Source organism: Plodia interpunctella, chromosome 23 (genome assembly GCF_027563975.2).
Source record: "Plodia interpunctella isolate USDA-ARS_2022_Savannah chromosome 23, ilPloInte3.2, whole genome shotgun sequence".
NCBI lineage: Eukaryota > Metazoa > Arthropoda > Insecta > Lepidoptera > Pyralidae > Plodia > Plodia interpunctella.
The window spans coordinates 2846640-2867704 of NC_071316.1; the positions used below are offsets into that span (position 1 = coordinate 2846640).

Below are 21065 nucleotides of genomic sequence, written 5' to 3' on the forward strand. Positions count from 1 at the left end.
GCTTCGTCCGTGTGGATTTTCCACGGAAACAGTATTTTTTTTCAGGATGAATCACCCGTACCCTATGTCCTTCTCCATACCTACTCTTAATTATATATATGCGAAATTTCAAGAAGATTGATTGAGTAGATAACGCGCGAAGAGGTAACAAACAAATTTACTTTCGCATTTATAATATTAGTTAGGATAAGGATTATATTATACTCGTATTATTGAGTGGCGTCTTTTTCATGGTGCTGACTTTGTATGAATCAATCAATATAAAGGTATTTTAATCATCGCACATATTTTCAGGGATGACCCCTTCAACGGTGAATGCTTACTACACTCCGACGAAGAACCAAATAGTGTTTCCCGCGGGGATCCTGCAGCTGCCGTTCTATGACGGGGACAACCCTAAGAGCGTGAACTACGGCGCCATGGGCGTGGTGATGGGGCACGAGCTCACACACGCCTTCGATGACCAGGGACGGGAATATGACAGGTTCGAAATAACTTCTGAAATACTAGCGCTTCGCTCGGGTGAAAACATAATCAATTATTACATAAACCTTCCTCAGGAATCGATAGACTATCTATTGGTGAAAAACGCATGAAAAGCCGTGCAGTAGTAATTGAATTATCGCAAACAGACAGACAGATCGACAGACAGCGGAAAGTACAGTCTGTCAAGAAAGTGAAGAATACCTACACCGACCTACCGAACTACATTTTTATGCGTGCAATACCAAATAGAATGGTCAAGTTTTATTGATAAACACCAAGTGTTGCCAGCCACCAAGCTAGCAACACTGGGTGTTTTTTTAACGTTATTGTTTAACACCAAAGCCACTCCACTCAACTCTTGGAGATAGAACCCTCATTTAATTTCTTCCATAGATTTCGTAAGTACTTCACGATTTCTTCACTTTCTTGATAGACTATATGTTGTGTCACAATCCATTTGACATTGACAGAACGTAACAAAACACATTATCGTAAAGTCATGGAATTAGTAGTTATATTAGGTACCCACTGTAAAGTATACTTCAACTTTTTTATGAATAAAAATATGAATACTAATAAAATTATATGTTTTCAGATTCGGAAATCTAAATCAATGGTGGAACAATGCCACAATAGCGAGATTCAAGAAGCGAGCTGAATGCATCCAGAAACAGTATTCCAACTATACCATGGAGGGGCAGCATTTGAATGGGAAGCAGACGCTTGGTAAGATCGGATACCTACTTATTTACTGTGGTCTAACCTACGACGTAAAACGAGGAGTGTTGTTTATTTATCAAAGAAAGAAAAAAATATTCAGCAAGAATTGACATGATTATACTGTTTTGCTTAGGTATGGATCCCACCTCTGTACGCTGGAACCAGAATATATAACAAACCACCTAGTATAAAACCAGTTAAGAGTAAAATAAAATTTAAAAATATTATAATGTATAAAGGTCTGGTCAATAATCATTTTATTAAAAAATAAGTAGATACTGTAGGTTTTTTTTTTAATTTGACGTTCTTTTTTTTAAACGCGCTCAGCATTTTGGCTACCCATACAATTCGAAATGTTTATATTATGTAGTACTTCTTATATTATGTAGAAATATTTATTTTATAATGATTTAATTTTCAGGGGAAAATATTGCCGATAATGGAGGATTAAAGGCATCATTCCACGCCTATTTAGACTATAGTAAAACTGCCAAAGTAAATTATACCTTGCCCGGGCTCAAGTACAATCACCGACAACTGTTCTTCATATCTTTTGCACAGGTATACATTTTATTCGGACTAAGCTTCAAGTACAACCGAGTGAAAAAGCGTTTCTTTCTTTACCCCGACTGGACTGACTTATCTTAAACATTTTAATTTTAATTACATTTTTGCAATCACAAATAACATAATTATATACTATTTTTTTATTAGGTATGGTGCTCTGCTATGACAAATGAGTCAACGAAGATGCAGATAGAAAAAGATGACCACACTGTAGCGAAATACAGAGTTATTGGTCCCATATCCAATCTGAAGGAGTTTTCTGAAGAGTTCGAATGTAAAATTGGATCAAAAATGAACCCAAAGCACAAATGTGAAGTATGGTAATAAATATACTTACATCCAAAATCGATATAATCGCTACAGAGCTTTTATTGTGCTGCATATTTATTTGGAGCAGCGGATGTGTGGAGATTAATTGACATTTGAAGATTGAATAGATCAAGAAATAGGATGTGACAACCAATGACATCCCAGCATTATTATGCTAGTTAAATGTCTATACTATGACGATATAGACGGAAACAATTGACACTATTGATGTTGCTTATCATAAAGGTTTTGATATATAATTGTTTGTACATAATAGGGCTTAGCTTTGAAAACGGGTATTACATAATTATTGAGGTCGTGAAACGGAGTAGAAATATATAATTAAAACGCATTTGAATGGAATAGTTTGATATAAGATGGAAATTTAATTTGGATTTGATTAGATAGGTCACAATTTAGGAAATTGCTTTGTTGTTTTAACGATGTTTTAATATGAACTATAACTACCAATTTTGTTTCAGTTTCAATGTTCAGATTGTCATTAAATTGCTTCCTTATATACTTAATGTTTGTTGTATTTAGTAATTTGTGTTAGCGTTAACGTTGTTAAAATGTATCCTATTATATTGGAAAGTTTCACAAAATCCTTGATTTCCCATGAGTGTACCTTATGTTTAAGATATTAAAAGTTAATTTAGTTGATGTGTGCAATGGTTAGATGTACTTAATTGTAAGTGAAACTGGTTGAGCAAGTGCCATTTACATAAAAATAGTTAATTTTAAACCTAAATAAATAAAAATTGAGAAAAAGAACAATACTAGGCATTCTTTTATATCTGTAAAATTATTTATTTTAATAATATTTTGTATTTTTTTGACATTTGAAAACATAGTGTTTAAATAAGTAGGTGCCTTGTACTTTATTTTACAATTGCTACCTATACCTTTTGGCATCCTGTGGATTAATTAAAATTAGCTAAAAATATTTTTAGTATATATTTAAGCAAAAATGCTGGTCATTTTTCAACAAGTATTAAATAAGATAATATGTTTCATACATTATGTAGATAAAATAAATTGTTGTTGTGTTTATTGTGCGCAATTTATATTTTTTAATGTTTAAGTGTAGGGGCGGAACATCACATATTGATGCTTGATATAATATTGTAATACTGATTAAATCATAGATTTTTTTTTTATTATGATCCAATCATATACATTATGTTTCGTGTTTTTTTTATTTATATTTTTTTGAATTTACAACACATAAATATACTGATATTTATATTTAGTAGAATATTTGTTATTTAAAAGTTAATCAAAATGTTATTTAAAAATTTATTGGTTTTCTGTAGTTGATTCATAGCATATTTTGAAAAGTAATATCTTAGGTATACGCCATATATAGTTTATTTGTATTTTGAAACTCTGTAATCCAATTACTTATTGTTTTTTTTAAATCTGAATATTAAGAGGTACGAGTTCCAAAAACACTGTAAATTCCAAATTAGTACATATTATGTATTATTATACATATAAAGATGACAATAAATTTTGTCTGTCAATGTTCCCAGATCCTTAACTTGTAAATTTTCCCTTATTTATACCGCATTTAAAATAGAAAACGAAGTCATTTCAATATTTTAATAAAATACTAAGCTAAAGTAATAAAACTTAGTCACCTTATTGTAATTAAAAAAAGATTTGGCATTAACATTTTTATTCACTAGTCAACTATAAATACATTCAAATTCGAATGTAAACAAAATCTGTGAGTATAGGTATTCCTGTAAATGTACATAATCTTGACACGTATTTTCATTGAAATGTATACACTTTAAAAACCATTGTATTTTTGAATCACAAAATTACCTACTTGTAATGTAGGTATTTTCAAATTGATTTTTAAATTTAATTATACTTCAATTTAAATTCGTATTCAGATTGTTTATCATTTCTTCAATACCTAAACAGAAAAATTGGAACATATAAATGATTTGGTTTTAATTTATGTGCCAAATATGATTTACATTAAAATAGACTGAAATATACAGATGTATTTTAGTTATTTCAAAATAACCCATATTTCATATCATAGGAAAATATACAAAATTTTGCTGGAGACCAATTAGAATTACTGTAATTCTTTTAAAATGTTTTGTAAAATTGTTTTCTATAGGTAATATATCTATAATAAAACTATCAGTATTATTTACACAAAATAAACTAAGAAGGAAATTATTATCGGCAATGAGTAGAATGTAAAAAAATAATATCACTTTAGTTATTGGCAGTACTTGAAAAAAACCTTTAAATTTATCAAATATTTGATTTGTAATGAATTTATTGACTGATTTGTTTGTATGAGTTATGTAAATGAAATATTAAATTGTCTTGTAATCAATGAGATTTTCATTCGTTTGCGTTTACTCTTTGTCTCCCTCATAATCCCACTAATATCACAAATTATATGAATGTCTACAAGTCTGATTTTTAATGGCGGCGCTTTATGTAGATGGAGCTGTGCATACAATTATACATTTTTCTTCTCACGAGAATAGAAATATTCGAGAAGAAACGGTACAAAATGCTTTTTTATCTCTCATCATATGCCCGGATCGACTAGATTGGGTCCAAACTAAGCCCAAAGGTGTATGGTGTCGTTTTTAGTGTATTAGAAATACATGAGAATAAACGGTACAAAACGCTAATATTTTTTGTCTTTGTGCCCGATTTTACGTCTATCTTGCTGTTATTTAGGTAGGCTGGAAGATGTATGGAAATGTTCTGGTGTCATTAGGCTACGGTAGCTTGTCTTCAGTATTCTATTTTATGGCTGTATGGGCTCTAGATCCTTTTACTGTTCCGGATTACAAAAGTCTTTAGTTGATATTGTCAATTATATATAACTGTCAAAGTCACCTATTTTCTTTCGTTTTGTTTCTCTTTCGGGTTTGGGGTTCGAGCTTTGAAATCTGTGATTATCTGATCGATAGTTTATTAAAAACTAAACGCAGTATATAGCTTTGCTTTATATTTTCAAAGAAATAATTTGTTGAATATATCCGAATATCTCATGGCTAACTAAAACCGGCGAATTCGCCGCCAATGTCAAATTTGTAAACATTGTGTTGTTGAATTGGTGAGTAAAAGGAGGAAATATGATGATCTCTATCAAAGATTCTGTTTAACATGCACAATGAACATGCATGATGACTGCTTATTACCCCATATCGATTGTGCAAAGTGTTCCGCCAGACTGGTCTAGAAATGATTTTCCAACTTAGGATAGCTGTAATTTCACTCAACTTCAACAGGTAAAACGATATGTGTTAGCATCATCGCAGTAATTATGTACTAATGTAATACAATGGATAGCAGTGGCTATTTTACAAATATTTTAACTACATATTGGTCCTGTATCCATGATATTGTAGTTTATGCCAAGCAACTGACGTTGATGAAACCACACAGACGTTGATGATAAAAGTAAAAAAATGTAGTCTAACCTAAATACTTCATACATACAAAAAGGGTGTAGGTACTAATTCATACTACATACATTCCTATTCTAATATTTATCACCTTCCATTTTGTAGATTCCACAATGGAGCAGATAGTGGTGAAAACTGAAATGGAGGAGAGTGGGGAGATTCTTCTTTTCTATGTTGATGGTAAGATCTTCAATTATTATTTCATTGGTTAAAATATAAGCTACTATACTACTACAAAAATAAATACTAGCAGCCCATCCCAGCTTTGCTCGGGTAAAGCCTTAATAAAAAAGTAGCCTATGTTACTCCATTACATACCGATATCTGAAGTCGTTTTTTGAGTTTATGCCTTGCAAACAAAACAAAAATACAAATCTTTTCTCTTTATTAGTGAATGGAACATTATGTATTTAAATGCTTTGGAGGACTCTTTTTTATTTTATTATTTTCTAGGAATTCTATTTTGTTGATTTGCAAGTTGATATTTAGGAAAAATTACCAAAAATATTTACTCCAAGCTCCACCAAGAAAATGAAGCTAAATACATTATATTGTAATAAAGTAATATCAATTGAAATATCTTATTCTTGATATTTACAGAGACTGATGGTGTTGTAGAAGGAGTCACAACCATAGACAATTTAGAAAACATGGGAATGCAAATTCAGGAACTGCCGACTGACACGGCCTATGTAATGGAAGATGTTGATGAACAGGAATCTATACAAAATTCCAATGTTATCACATCTGAAGTCTTGAGCACCGATCAAGGCCAAAAAGACAGATGGACTCAGGAAGAAATTAACCGTATACTTATATTCTATGTTGATAACAAAGAAAACTTTTTGACCGGAAACACTAAAAAGAAACATCTATGGAGCATCTGTTGTAAGACAATGTTGACAGGAAAAAATTCGACATCTTGTGAAATGAAACTGCGCTCCATGAAAAGAAAATATGCCCAGTATCTAGTCAACCAACAGAAAGGTATCCACATGAACTTCCCCTGGCTTGATCTTTGCCATAAAGCGTTCTATGATGACAGTTCAGTTAACGCTATGATTAAAGAAAATACAGATCAAAATGAACCTCGACTTGCCAAATTGCCTGCAACGTTGGTTAAGACAGAGGAGCCAGTTATGTCTGTTAAAAGCATTAATGTGAATAGTGCTAAAAACTTTGATAACAAGGTTGAATTAATGCTAAATTTATACCTGAAATATAAGAAAGATTTGCAAAAGCCTAAGGACCTGTGGGAACAGATTGCAATGGAAATAGACGAAGAGAATGGTGAGTACTGGCACAAGAGGTTTTTGAATTACAAACATCATTATTTGAAAATGTTAAGCAAACGCGCATCGTCTGGGCCGTCAAGTGTTCAGTGGCCGTACATGGCATTGTACGATCAAATATTCGAAGACGATCAACAATTCCAACGTAAATTTCATTCGAATCTCAAATCTGATGTTGACGACTCAATGAAACCGATAATTTCGAATATGGAGCTATATAGCAAGCCAGATGACTGGAATATAACAGAAATGACTGTATTATTAAAATATTATTTTGATTGTTACGATGACTTTCAAGATTCAAGCATACCTGATCATTTTCTATGGAATGAAGTAGGGAGACTATTGGACAAAAAACCTGATGCGTGCAGAATAAAATTTGGTGAAATGCGAGAAGAGCATTTAGATAAATATCTTCAGGGAGATTATGAGCTGCGTGCGCGTGTTCCTGTGGCTATATTATTTGATAATATCATATCAAAAGATGCTAAAGCAGAAATGGGTAAAGCTATTGTAGGTGAGAGTAATGTGTGGGGTAACAATGATGTGGATGAATTGGTCAAGTATTTCTACGACAATGTGGAGTTATTTAAAGACCCTATATGTCACTTTGTATGTTTAGCAAGTATCGCCAAGAAACTAAAGAAGAGTATTTACAATTGTAGTTTACAGTGGAAGGACCTGACCGCCTTGTACAAGTCAATTTTGGAGGACAAGAAGGAGTACCCAGATATGCAAATTGATTGGAAGTATATTGATGTGTTTGACAGGATATTTGACTATGGAATGGATACGAATTTGTTCGATTTTGCTGAGTTAAAAGAGAAAGCGATAGAGAAGCAAAATGAATCTGGTAAAATTGCTGGTATGTATAGGTTTCTTTTGAAATTTCGATGTTTTTTTGTTTACTTTGAACTGTTTATTCGCTTTTTTAAGTGAGCATAAGGGCTATGATAGAACGTATTAGCTAAGTCAAGTCGCCTAAAGTGATCTGACATGATTTTGGTTCCTACCGCCATCTATTTGCAAGTTGTCTTATAAACAATAGTAAACTAGTTAATAAACGTCAAGCAGCCTACAGATTTCCTCACGAATTTTTCCTACACTGGAAGCAAGATATCTATGCTATGAAAACTACATAAGTCAGATTATTGAAAAACTATCCTGGTGATTCGATCACAGCTTAAAGTTCTGGACTATCGCCTATTTAATTGTAATGCCGGTTATACACTATCGGCACATATTTCGCCAAATGTTACTTGTTTTTCCTTGCGATAAATAAAAAGGTTTCACACAAACTACGCAATTCATTCGTTCATTCGCTTCGGCATTGTTCTGATTTCGCTGATAGCGTGTAGCCGCTTATACTTCGTTATACATATTTTTAGTTTATAGTCAAACTCGACATCACAGCTTTTTTTATTATTATTATTCCAGTAAAAAAAGTCAAAGTTGAGCTGGAAGAAAATACAGCAGAAAACCCGGAGCCCTGGTCTGACGAGGAGGAATACGACGAAAGAGGCTTCACCAAGCACATAAAAAAGACATACACAGAGTCCAAAATGTTCAAAATACTAGAATACTACCAGAAAAACAAGGACAAATTCGCCACAACCACACAAAAGAAGAAGAATTCTCTATGGGACAACCTCGGGAGGCAATTGGGATTGAGTGGAGTAGACTGTGCATTGAAATTCAAAAGATTGAAAGAAGTTTACATATCGTACATTCAGAAGGAAATCGAAAAACCGGAGATACCTATAGTATGGCCATATTATTCTCTATGCAAAAAAGTCTTCGGCTACCGCCAATTAAAAGCGAAATTAAAAAATAACAAAGTGACAGAAGACGATGATTGGGCTGCGAAAGAAATAAAAAATATTATAAAACACTTCGGACAGAACTTTCATTTGATATTGGATAATATGGATGATAGTAGCGTATGGAGGAGTGTAGCTCAGGAGATAGGTAAATCTGAGGCGGCTATCATGGTGAAGTTTGAGGAATTGAAGAAGGCTTATCAGAAAATGAAGAAGATGAAGAATATGTACCCCACTGTGAATATACATTGGAAATATTACACGTTGATAGATGATATCTTCATTGCGAAGGGCCAGGAGTTGGCTTTGGACCACGACATGGTGTTGGAAGACGGGGAGCATGAACAAATGGAGGTGTTGTATGAGGAAGATGATAAGAATTGTAGTCAAGAAGGTATGATGTCATATTTCCATATAGATATATATATTGGTTTCTTGTTGATTCTATTGTTATGGATTAAATAACTTAATCAATATTTAAAATAATATAATTTATAAATAACTAGCGGCCCGTCTTCGCTCGGGTAAAAACATAATAAGTCATACACGTAAACCTACACCTTCCCCAGGAACCACACTATCTATTGGTGAAAACCGCATGAAAATCCGTGAAGTAGTTTTTGAGTTAGTCGCGAACAGACAGACAGACGCGGCAGAGGATTTTGTTTTATAATATGTAATGATTTAAATTAATATGAAATGAAGGATTTAAATTTCATAAAACAATTTGTTGTGGCAAAATTATATATTTATGATTTTATACTTGCCAATATTTAGGTTTCACTTTTGTGTGAATTACGACTATAATACATTTTATTTTTTATCTGTAATCAATTGTTTTTTTAAATTACATTTTGTTCTATTTATTTATAGATGAAGACTACCAATGCATAATCGTTATACCAGAAGGACAAGATATCGCAGATATGGAAAACGCGCAAATAATTATCCCGGATTCCAAAGAAGCGATGGAAACCAAAGAAAATATTAAAATTGATGCACAAACAACAACTACGAAGTGGAATAAACGAACTAAAAAGAGACTCCTTGTACTCTATTGGAACTTCGTAAGGTCCAAGAAAGGGAATGAAATTAATTCAATAGAAATGTGGAAAGAAATTTCCTCGAAACTCAACAAAACCCCGTTGTCGTGCAGAAAAATGTTCGCCAAATTAAAAAGCGACTACAGAGAAAGTAAAAATTATGTGAATAAGAAAAAGTCACCCTATTTTGCGTTGCTTAAAAAGATTGCAATAAGCAAACCAAAGTTTACCAAAGTACAAAAGGGTTTGCAAGAAACTAAAACGTTTAAAGACGTCCCTTTACCTATAGGTAAAGTCGAACAAGCATTGAGATATTATCTTTTGCATATAAAAGAATTTAACAGCCCAAGATATGAAAAGAAATACCTGTGGACGGAACTAGCTAATTTTGTTTGCGAACCTGTTACCAAAGTATATAATAAGATCAATTATATGAAACATTATTATAATGTTGAAACGGAGTTGGTGGCTGGCGAAAATACGTTATTCAACGAATTGATAAAAGAAATCGTTACTGAAGAAATTGCATTGAAAGCCTGGACCGAAGATGATAAGGTTGACGTGGAAGATAAGACAGAATATTCGTGGAGCGATGACGAAATTGAGAAATTACTGACGTGGTATTTAGACAATTTAGAAAAGTTCAAAAATCCTAAATATGTTAGAAAATATCTATGGTTGGATGTGTCGAACATATCACAGAAAAGTCCTTTGGCGTGTTCTAAGAAAATGTCGGAAATACGAACCCTGTACAGAAGTTTGGTCAAAGAAAATTCTGATGCGTTGAACAACTGGAGATTTGCTGGTCTATGCCAGAAAATCTATGGTACAGGGAAGAAGGAGCTTGGAAATTGAGACTTACGTTGCTTGAAACAAGGTTTACAATAGATAGCATTGACTGTCGAGTTGTTACTTTTTGAAATGAAGGTATAATGAATTATGTATTTAAGATGATATTAAACGCTTACTTATAGTTAGAATTGGCTTTTCAATCTACCGTCATGGCGTCATGATAATAATATTTTATTATATTACATGCAGTCTGTCTAGAAAACGGATTTTTAAAGAACTATTTTTTTGTGATTGCAATACCAAATAGAAAGGGCACGATTGGTTGATAATACCCAGCGTTGCTAGCCAATTTATTTTCTACTCTTTATAAAGATACTGAGTATAATATTATTAAGCTATATTTTTACGCGCAGTTTCGGTCGGTTACCCATAAAACTCTTGCTAGAAGATAAATGGTATCCTATGCCATTTTAATTAGACACAACACTACACTTGTGACTTAGAAATCAATAGATACTTATCAATATTATGATTTCAAACTTGCGCCAAAATGTATTAAGGAAAACTTAAAAAATATTTAAGGAATAAATAAGAAATAAGAAAAATATTTTAAATTTATTAAGAAAATTTAATGATAAAAAAAAATATTCTTCATGTATAGTATACGCAATGATGTTAGTAGGTGAGTGTCGAGGTCACGCTTTACCACTAGCATATATTTAGGTTAATCCGTTTAGATTCACTCAGATATCGACAGAATAGACGGGATATTTTTTGTAGCGTGTGGTTTTGTCGTAGAATAGTTATATTCCCGTGGATGTCGTACGAGGCGACTACGGGACTCATAGCCTTGGCAGCTGATAAGCAATAATCGCATTCTCAAGGAGGGTTGACGTCAGGCAGGCCGGTTGTAAAATCACAGCCAAGTCTTAACAACTTTATGATATTTTTTGGTGGTGAATACAGCCTTTGCATTATAGTACTTTATATTATATGTATATTATTGACTTTGGGGATAGATACAATTCAGGTTTTTCTGAAAGCTGTTTTACAAAACCTAGATTTTTAATCAAGTATTCCTATGTAGATACGAAAAAAAAGCCTATATATATTTTTTTATATAAATTATACTTAGAATATAGATGTCAGTATATAGATTTTCAAAATTATAAACAGCCAAACGGTTTTAAAATCCTGAAATATGTAACAGGAATATTAAGGTTGTATTTTCTAGCCCCTTCGCCCGCTATCACACGAGCCTCAGCCTTACCTTTACTCAACCTTTACTAAGTTTCAGTAAAACCCGACAACTTGTATAAAGAAGACGCGCGCTTTTAGCATTATGCCAAATATAATCATTAAAATTGTTTTCGGACATATAACATTATTGTGACAGTGAGTTAGTGGATTAATTAGTTAATATTTGTTTAATTATATTTGGCTATACTGTGAATTATATATTATTGCGTAAGATAAATATGATGAATTTTTTTAAAGGCATTGAAGTCTTTAAAATAACACTAATTTAGAAAAAGATTGCAAGTTTTCCTTCTCTAGAATGGAATTACGTCAATTTTTCTGTAACTAAATTCAATGTGCGTGTCATACAGTATTATGCTGATATACTTTAGCTAACCTATCAATATACCGAATGTGAATGTATGTTTGTTCTTATATCACGTTACGAGGTGATTTTTTGATGTGAAGAGTGACACAGGCTACTTTTTGTCGCGGGCGAAGCCGCCGGCAACAGCTACTATCTTAGTAGCTAATAGAGTATCTAAAGTTGCTTGGCATGGTCAATGTTAATTCAAATCGTAACTTATGTTTATAATTCAGAAGTGATAGTGAAGATATCGATTTTATTTACAAATTGGCTACACAATCGAGTGATGAAGCCTTACGTATATCTTTCTAGGGTAAGTAACGCGGTTGTGACATTTATATACTAGCTTTTGCCTGTAGCTCTGCCCGCGGTAGCCTGTGTTTGAATTCGGCTCATTAATGATATCTATTCCAAATGTCATCAAGGTCGACCAAGCGGTTTAGCTGTGAAAGCGTGACAGATAGATAGATAGATTTTCGCTTTTAATAATAATGATAAAATAATACTGAACGACCTAACTCCTGATTTTTAGGTTCTAAAATTATCTAGTTATAGCAGTGGGACATGTTGTAGCTACTTTAAAAAAATATTTATATAACTCTCGTGTGAGTTAGTTAATCAAAGAATGAACGAAACACCAAGACACGAACATCACCTTACACACAACGCATTTGTAGACAACCCTTTAAATGGATTACGTTGTAAGACTCAAATAGACGTATAACAACATTATCGCCTGTGGAATATAATCCTATAATAATGTTTTGCTCAAAATGAACAAGATGGATTTGAAAGTAGCTCTGATGCTGGTGTTTTTTTTGAAGAACTCCTACGCAGGGAGAGTGCAAGCTGCCGTCAGTTTCCTGTGAGTATTCTCTGTCTTTAATTTGAGCGTTTCTCGGTTTATTCCGCAGCCATAGTGCATTGAAGCCTGGGATTCGATTTCCAACTTTTTCTCTCGATAACCATTATTGGTACAGTCACGGCCAGATAAAACAAACAACACGTTATAACTACTATTACGTATAAGCGGCGGTGGTCTATTGGTTTAATCGCCTGTCTGTGATCGAACGGTCCCAGGTTCGATTCCTATAGCTACTCGTGCCACATGAATTTGTATCCTTATCTGACTCGTGTATAGTTTTCATTGACCACCACTTGCGTGAAGGAAAACATCGTGAAAAAACTTACGCACTGATTGACAATAAATGCGCCTTATTGTCGCTAGATGTCGTCATGGCACAAGCTGAGTTGTACCCTTTTGTAGCATAGGAACTTACTTAATGTACTTACCTATATAAATATATCATGCTGTTAATTTTCTCTAAATACACTTATTATTACGAATTAATTTATTTCTAAATAAAAAAACAGAACCAACTCTTCATACCAAGAAATAGAGCTCAAATCTGAATCCAGCCTATCGCTCCGAGACATCTTGCCAGTCAAACAGAAGTACTATGACAAGAACAGGGCACCGAAGCTGCTGGGGCAAGCCACTGTGGTCTACTTCCACGTTACTGTGCTGTCTTTGGACTCCATCAACGAGGAGAGCATGGTAATACTAATTAGGGCCCGTTCCACCGCTTGCTGATACGACGAAGTGTGGGTTTGGATACGCAGTGAGACCCAGCTAACCAATAACATTGAGGTGCTGCGTCTCACTGTGCGAATAGACGCGATAGTGAGAAGTGAATTGCAAGCCCCCACTTCTCCCTCCGATAGCCTATATGTAACGTATCGAACAGATAGTATAAATTGTGTTTCACAAGTGTTGGATAGAGCTAACTAGCAAATTTTATGTAGCAGTTAGTTTATATTCAAATTACAATATGAGATTTTATCAGAAAACGGTGAAACAGACCGCCATACTTACTTCTTTTTGTCACTCAAAGACACGTTCGAATCCTTGTGGATTTTATAGACCAAGCCCCCAATAGCAACTGGGTCGTGATTGAGCCTCGGTTGTTACAGCATGTTTTTTTTTGTTGAATCTGTCGAAATCTTTTTGAGATACATCTTTATTTCCCACGGGAACGAAGGCGCGGACTTAGCTATGTAGCTTAATTTCGTTTTAAACATTTATCTACTGATTTAGGGCCAGCAAATACGTTGTTTAAGTACGAAAATATTATTAAGCATTCATTAGAATAACCTTCATCATTAGAGCATCCTTAGATTAAAGATTTTTATATTCTGAGATGCATACTGATGGCGTGATATCCGGATCCTCATTGCAGTTTATCATATCTTTACCGTGTATCATGTAATAAATCATTCAAATATTCTATAAATTGCAGACATACGTAGCAGACATCTTTTTGGCGCAATCCTGGCGCGACCCTCGTCTCCGCTTGCCTGAGAACATGCACGAGGAATACCGGATCTTGGACGTGGAGTGGCTGAACAGCATCTGGAGGCCTGACTGCTTCTTCAAGAACGCCAAGAAGGTCACCTTCCATGAGATGAGCATCCCTAATCATTACCTGTGGCTGTACCATGATAAGACGCTGCTTTATATGTCCAAGTAAGTCAAACCCGCGCTTATATTGTTTATATAAGTTGGTACGTCTTTCTCTCATACCTATGAGCGTTTTTGCGGTTCCTTCCGGCGCCATAAAGAGCCCAGAAACCTATCAATATGTCTCCGCAGTCTGACAGCTCTTATATGTACATATGTATTATATATCTGGAACCATAGTAACACTTGAAATTTTCATAAAGTTACCTTTCATCTCTTCCGCGGCCTGACTTTACCGCATATTTTGAATATGATATATAAAATTTCAGGTTAACTCTCGTTTTGTCCTGCGCAATGAAGTTTGAGTCGTACCCTCACGACACCCAGAGTTGTTCCATGATGATAGAAAGCTGTAAGTATCTGTATCGTTAACTTTTACTTGCCCTTCGATGACTGGAATAAAATATGACACCACTCGAGAAGAAAACTTTTACCGTATGTAGCCATAGAAAACTAACTATATTTAAAACAAGGAGATTATTACTCTGTGAGGATTTACTATTTCAATATTATGCAGTTCGTAGTATCTTCTATTCCACTTGTACAAGACAGAAACGCGTACATAGAAAAATGTGAAACAGGACAGAGCGCTTATATTTTTTGTCCGTTGTCTTGTCTTATTCGTCCATTATTTTAATTCATCGATGTATGTGCCTGCCTTGGTCAACGGCAATTTTTCTATTTTGAACTAGCTTTTACCAACGCTTTCATACACGTGAATTTTCCACGGGAAATGTACTTTTTCCCGAAACTTAACTACCTAGTATATGTATGAGAAATTACAAGATTGTTATAAAGCGTGAAGAGGTAATAAACAAACTTACTTTCGCATTTATAATATTAGTTGGTATTCTTATGATTTCCTATGAGGAGTTAGAGTAGACAAAGTCATGGGACGAATACAGCCTTTTTAACCGACTTCAAAAAAGGAGGAAGGTATTCAAATTTTATGATTTCAAATCTGGTGTAAATGTATGATTGAAAACTTCCAGTGTCCCATACAGTCCACGATCTTGTGTTCATCTGGAACCTGACGGACCCCCTCGTGGTCAACCCGGACATCGAACTGCCTCAGCTCGACATCTCCAATAACTATACCTCCGACTGTACCATTGAGTATTCTACAGGTAAACGTAAATAAAATAGTTTATTAGTTAGTTATACAATTCTAGTATCACACAGTGTTAGTTACCGCACTCCTCTGAAACTGTTTGACCGATTGTGATGAAATTATTACAAGTTTTTATTTAGTATCATCTTTTCCGATGTTTGCTCGTGTAATCAAATTTTGCAAGTTAGATTTCCTCTACTTCCAGTTGTCACTGCAATGCATTATTATGATAAGCAAGACCTGATGGTGCACCTAGGATCGGCTCCCAATGAGGGAACTCAACGGTTTACAGCACGGACATCTCTCTGACGACAATAAAAGCTTGTGGCAAAAATGAAATTTTTGTAAATAAAACTTAAAAAAAAAATTTAGTAGTTAGATCTAATTTTTGAATACATGCTTCGTCTTTGACATTTGTCCTAGGCAACTTCACCTGCCTAGCCGTGGTGTTCAACTTACGCCGCCGGCTGGGCTACCACCTGTTCCACACTTACATACCATCAGCTCTCATCGTAGTCATGTCCTGGATCTCCTTCTGGATCAAACCTGAAGCTATCCCGGCCAGGGTCACGCTGGGGGTCACCTCACTGCTTACCTTGGGTACGTAATCTGTTATAATAGTCATTCTGTCATATTAGAAGTAACCGAGAAAACGCTAAAAGTGTAAGTTAATTGTGTTTCACATCGATATATATATATATATATATATATATATATATATATATATATATATATATATATATTATAATCAGCAGTCGGATAACAATCATAACCTGTTTTGATATACCTTTTGACTATGTACATTATGTACTTTTATATATAATTAGAAAAAAACATTGTAAGAAACAATAATGGTAAGCCGATCTAGCATGATAGGGACCAACACTGTTCAAATGAGTTTCTTTCGGCATTTCTTCTCAGCCGTGGTCGTTCCGAAATGTCAATAGTTTGTAGCTTGTGAGAAATAACTATAAATATAAAAATTGACGAGAAAAAGTGACTGTGAAGGTCTAATTTCTGAATAAATGATTTGAATTTGAATTTAAAAGGGAGAAAGAGAAAAAGAACAGGATTCGCTCGAGTCCTGGAAATTTGTCATCTTATTAAAAATGTTTAAAAATTATCATTAATTAGTCAAGAAGCACGTGCGAATGTTGAACAAGCTATTTAAAAATGTTAATTATATAGGGTCTTTGATCTTGAAATCGTGGTACCTAATTTCTACCGATTTCGTATTTCATGCATCTCTATTTTATATTCGTTATTACTTGTTCATAGCCACCCAAAACACGCAATCTCAACAGAGCCTACCACCGGTGTCGTACGTGAAAGCGATTGACGTCTGGATGTCTTCGTGTTCGGTGTTCGTGTTCCTATCGCTGTTCGAGTTCGCCGTGGTCAACAACTACATGGGCCCGGTCGCGACAAAGGCGATGAAGGGATATTCTGATGAGGATCTTAGTAGGGACTTGGATGCTTTCAAGGTTCGTTTCGGGAATTTCTCCAAGGTAGAAGTATTAAGTCGTTTTTGAAGTCGTGATTATAGCTTAAAAAGTTTTAATGTCGCTTACAAGCCGGCAACTTATTAAAGTATCTTCAAATTAGGTTATTTTTCAATTAGTCAAATCATATATGTCAAAAGCAACATTTTATATGGACCATGTATGACAGTGATATCTTGTGACATCACAATTTTAGAGTCAAAAGCACTTCTAATTGCAGATATAACAACATTTCAAAGTGACGTACTTATACCTGCTCCTTTGATCAGAGAGCCAAGTCCGGGTTTGCACTTCACTTCTTTTAGAAGTGACATTTCACTTCGAAAAATTACATTACTAGGAACCAATCACATTGCGGTGTGGTTGTCGTTGCGTCACAAAGGCGCACTGTGATTGGTTAACTGCGTCTCATTGCGAATCGACTCAATGTGGGATGTAAATAGCAAAGTGACACACAAAGAACAAATAATATATTGCTATCTTGATAAGATAAACGGATAAGATGTAAATAGATATTTATTTTCTGTTTCCAGCACATATTCCCAAACACAGTGGATCCCCGCGCCAGTACTTCAGCCTCCATACCGCAGTACGAGACTTTCTGCAACGGGAGAGAGACAGCTGTATACATAGATCGGTTCTCTCGCTTCTTCTTCCCTTTCTCTTTCTTTATCCTTAACGTTGTGTATTGGAGTACATTCTTGTAAATACAAAAATAAGTATTCCACAAAAATTAAATTTTTGACCCAAGCTTTTGTTAGACAAATTATAAAAACCCCGACATTTTATATTAAATAAATAAATGAATAAAGTGGTTCACCCGTTGATGAGCTACGGTGCCACGTGCACAGACATACAGACAGACACACTTAGCGGTCAAACTTATAACACCCTTATCTTTTTGCATCGGGGGTTAAAAAAGAAAAAAAAGACATCTTGTTGCGCTCAACGCGTTCCAAATAAGTTCATGTTCGTGCAGTAAACGGTTAAGGAGTTCCTTCGTTCGGAGCCGATTCTGGACTATACAACAAGAGGAATAAGGAGAAATGTAACTTGTAAGATTTGATTATAAACAATAGATTGATTGCGTAGGTCTGCATAGAGAAAGGAAATTATCTTTTTTGCCCTTAAAGATGTGTATATCTTGTGAATGTAAAAATAAAAAGATTTGTACGTATATGTAAATTTGTGGTTAAATGTTATACATTTAAGAATATACGATAAGGATAAATTTAGGTAGTTAAATAACTGTTTATGAGTGTTGTCTACTTAATAATGTTTAAATCCTTTAATGTTTAAATCCTTTAATGTTTAAATCCTTTAATGTTTAAATTAGATTTGTTGAATATAACAAAAAGAACAAAAAATTGAACTGAAATCTATACTGTTATTTCAAAGAGGTAAGCGTTTGTGAGTTTGTATGTTTAAGGTGGGGTAATCTCCGAAACTACCGAACCGATTTCAAAAATTCTTTCACCATTAGAAAGGTACATTATCCAAGATTGCTATAGGCTATACTTTATTTCAAAATTCCCACGGGAGCGAAGCCCCGGGGTCTAGTCTAAAATAAATTAATAAAATTAAAGCTAAGTAATGTAACTTTATAAGCTCAGAAGGCTGGCATCATTGCTACTGTATGGCTTCTTTGAGCAGCTATTTATAGGCGACTAAAGATAAAAAGTCTTGATAGATGACAGGCAACAACATCATTCCCAAAGAGTGTTGACGTCTAAATTGCGGTCAGGTGGTAAAGCCATAGCTGAATCTTAAAAATTTTAAGGTTCATTTTATAGGTCTCAGAGACGTCACAGCAGCGAATGCAAACATGTTCAAATGAGATTATGTGATTAAAGGAAATAAAGTTTTAGGTTAGGTAATATATTTTTATTGACCAGAGAGTAAGTATATATGATATATACTTACCATAAAGAAGTAGAAGCCATAATAATAAAGAAGTGTTAACAATAATATCATTGTATTAAATGTGGCATTGGCAAAAGATCTTAATAAAATTTTAAGTTTCGCCCAATTCAATAGTTAATTTTAGTTTGTAAAAGTTTATTGTGTTCCAATAATATAATTTATATTTAATAAACGCTCAGGTAATTAATTAAATAACTTTTTTTTGTTATTATCATCATCTTTGCCATTTTAATATCCTTTCGGTATTGCATAGTCATCACCTCACTTTTTAAATTTTAGCGTCAAACATGTCAACGTTACTTCTACTTTTTTTGATGAAAATGGCGCGCGTAGCTATACTATGCGCTTTTAAAACTATAACATTGTAATAATTGCATAAATACAAGATACATGTCATTCTTTATGGACGGATAATGAGTTTGAGTTATTATGACCCACCACACCGGGTCAATGAGGATTGGTGGGTAATAACGGCTACGAATATAGCCGGGAGTCTTCTGAAGCATGGAGGAGTTTTGAGACAATACATTTCTGGTCTTACATCACGTGGCCGATCATTGAGAGTACCTACTAATTCCATGTGAGAAAGTTATTTAAGGTGACATCTGCTCCGCACACAAGCGACACCATGACATTTTTATCAATTTCTTATGCCATACTCATGGATTAGTACTTAATAATTCCATGGCCATACTATATAAAGAAAGATAATGTTTTTTTTTAAATAGTGCTTGTTTCATAAACCTTTAAAAATATGACCATTTTTCCGTTCTGCGTCGCAAAAAATACCTTAGAATGGTCAGTATCTAAAAATATGCAAATTGATTTAGTAATCCACAATATATGCAATTTTATAACTTGAAATTCAAGCAGTGTTCGTTGCCTCTAGTTTGACTGTTGAGAAGGAGTTCTAGACGCAATGCGTATGAACTCTAAAATTAGGCATACGATTTGATTCTTTATTAAGTCTAGACTATAATACTCTTAAGGCGAAGTCGTTTACAGTATTTGTCTAAACTAAGGCCAAGTTATTGTGTGGAATTAAACTCTGTTTCCTCCGGTAGTTTTGATAAGAAAGGGAAAGAAGTGTAATTTTTAATTTTATTAAATATAATAAAATTAAAAATATATATATATTAAAAAATTATCAAATATATATATATATATATATATATATATATATATATATATATATATATATATATATATATATATATATATATATAATATAAATTTATCACACAGATTGAGCTATACACATATATATATATATATATATATATATATATATATATAATATAAATTTATCACACAGATTGAGCTAGCCCCAAAGTAAGTTCAAGACTTGTGTTATGGGATACTAACTAAACGATACTATATTTTATAACAAATTCATATATAGAAAACATCTAAGACCCGGGCCAATCAGAAAAAGATCATTTTCCATCATGACCCGACCGGGGATCGAACCCGGGACCTCTCGGTTCAGTGGCTAGAACCTTACCACTGCGCCACCGAGGTCGTCAAATCTAATAAAAAGGATGATATAATACATCTCATATTGACGTCAAAAAATTACTTAAAACTAAGTCTACTGCCGACTTCCAAAGGCCCGTCCAGGCTTCGCTCAGGTAAAACTATAATTAAAAAAAGTAGCCTATGTTACTTCTGGACGTTTCGTCTGTCTGTGCCCAAATTTCATCAAAATCGGCCGAGTCGTTCTCTTAATGGACTTAAGTAGAAGTTGAATAAAAACCATTGAATTTTAATAGGCTATATTAGGGTAAGCTCTCACCCTTAACTGTCACCTTGACAGAATACGGATTGGTTGCCGAAAAACTGCACAATGGTACATTTGCATACGACCCGCCCGTCTAGACGGTACGTGACGGGACTGTGGAACTTGCGCGTGCAACTA

At 34.0% G+C, this 21065-nt stretch overlaps 3 protein-coding genes across 19 annotated transcripts in view; all 3 read left to right on the plus strand.

The window, feature by feature from the left end:
- Nep3 (Neprilysin 3) overlaps positions 1–4441 on the plus strand; it is a 48484-nt gene extending 44043 nt beyond the window's left edge. For all 4 annotated transcript variants that reach the window (XM_053762716.1, XM_053762717.1, XM_053762715.1 and 1 more), the window contains 4 exons: positions 295–484; positions 1082–1212; positions 1628–1767; positions 1921–4441. In XM_053762716.1, coding sequence (XP_053618691.1) covers positions 295–484; positions 1082–1212; positions 1628–1767; positions 1921–2097 — 638 coding nt within the window. In that variant the 3' untranslated portion in view covers positions 2098–4441. The remainder of the gene's footprint in view (positions 1–294; positions 485–1081; positions 1213–1627; positions 1768–1920) is intronic.
- Positions 4442–4982: 541 nt separating this feature from the next.
- Positions 4983–10669, plus strand: LOC128680194 (uncharacterized). 2 transcript variants are annotated; one of them, XM_053763130.1, is made up of 5 exons: positions 4983–5185; positions 5643–5717; positions 6138–7694; positions 8267–9043; positions 9523–10669. In XM_053763130.1, exons 2-5 carry the CDS (start codon positions 5651–5653, stop codon positions 10545–10547), a joined length of 3426 nt encoding a protein of 1141 aa, XP_053619105.1. In that variant the 5' UTR covers positions 4983–5185; positions 5643–5650; the 3' UTR covers positions 10548–10669. The 2 variants fall into 2 exon arrangements, with proteins under 2 accessions (XP_053619105.1, XP_053619106.1); XM_053763131.1 differs by having other exon boundaries at positions 5174–5360.
- A 1098-nt stretch (positions 10670–11767) lies between these two features.
- On the plus strand, positions 11768–19354 carry LOC128680212 (glycine receptor subunit alpha-2-like). Of its 13 annotated transcripts, none has more exons than XM_053763174.2 (9): positions 11768–11951; positions 12516–12955; positions 13465–13648; positions 14391–14617; positions 14881–14963; positions 15604–15738; positions 16146–16322; positions 17001–17206; positions 17758–19354. In XM_053763174.2, exons 2-9 carry the CDS (start codon positions 12864–12866, stop codon positions 17929–17931), a joined length of 1278 nt encoding a protein of 425 aa, XP_053619149.1. In that variant the 5' UTR covers positions 11768–11951; positions 12516–12863; the 3' UTR covers positions 17932–19354. The 13 variants fall into 13 exon arrangements, with proteins under 13 accessions (XP_053619149.1, XP_053619150.1, XP_053619156.1 ...); XM_053763175.2 differs by having other exon boundaries at positions 12623–12955; XM_053763181.2 differs by having other exon boundaries at positions 12640–12955.
- Positions 19355–21065: the final 1711 nt, after the last annotated feature.

Excerpts from the sequence above, each read along its gene's own strand:
- LOC128680212 (XM_053763174.2), top strand. The coding sequence starts at position 12,864 with ATGAACAAGATGGATTTGAAAGTAGCTCTGATGCTGGTGTTTTTTTTG. Across the intron at positions 13,649-14,390 it reads CCATCAACGAGGAGAGCATG|ACATACGTAGCAGACATCTT; the intron begins GTAATACTAATT and ends TATAAATTGCAG. Across the intron at positions 15,739-16,145 it reads TACCATTGAGTATTCTACAG|GCAACTTCACCTGCCTAGCC; the intron begins GTAAACGTAAAT and ends CATTTGTCCTAG.
- LOC128680194 (XM_053763130.1), top strand. The coding sequence starts at position 5,651 with ATGGAGCAGATAGTGGTGAAAACTGAAATGGAGGAGAGTGGGGAGATT. Across the intron at positions 5,718-6,137 it reads TCTTCTTTTCTATGTTGATG|AGACTGATGGTGTTGTAGAA; the intron begins GTAAGATCTTCA and ends TGATATTTACAG. Across the intron at positions 7,695-8,266 it reads TGAATCTGGTAAAATTGCTG|TAAAAAAAGTCAAAGTTGAG; the intron begins GTATGTATAGGT and ends TTATTATTCCAG.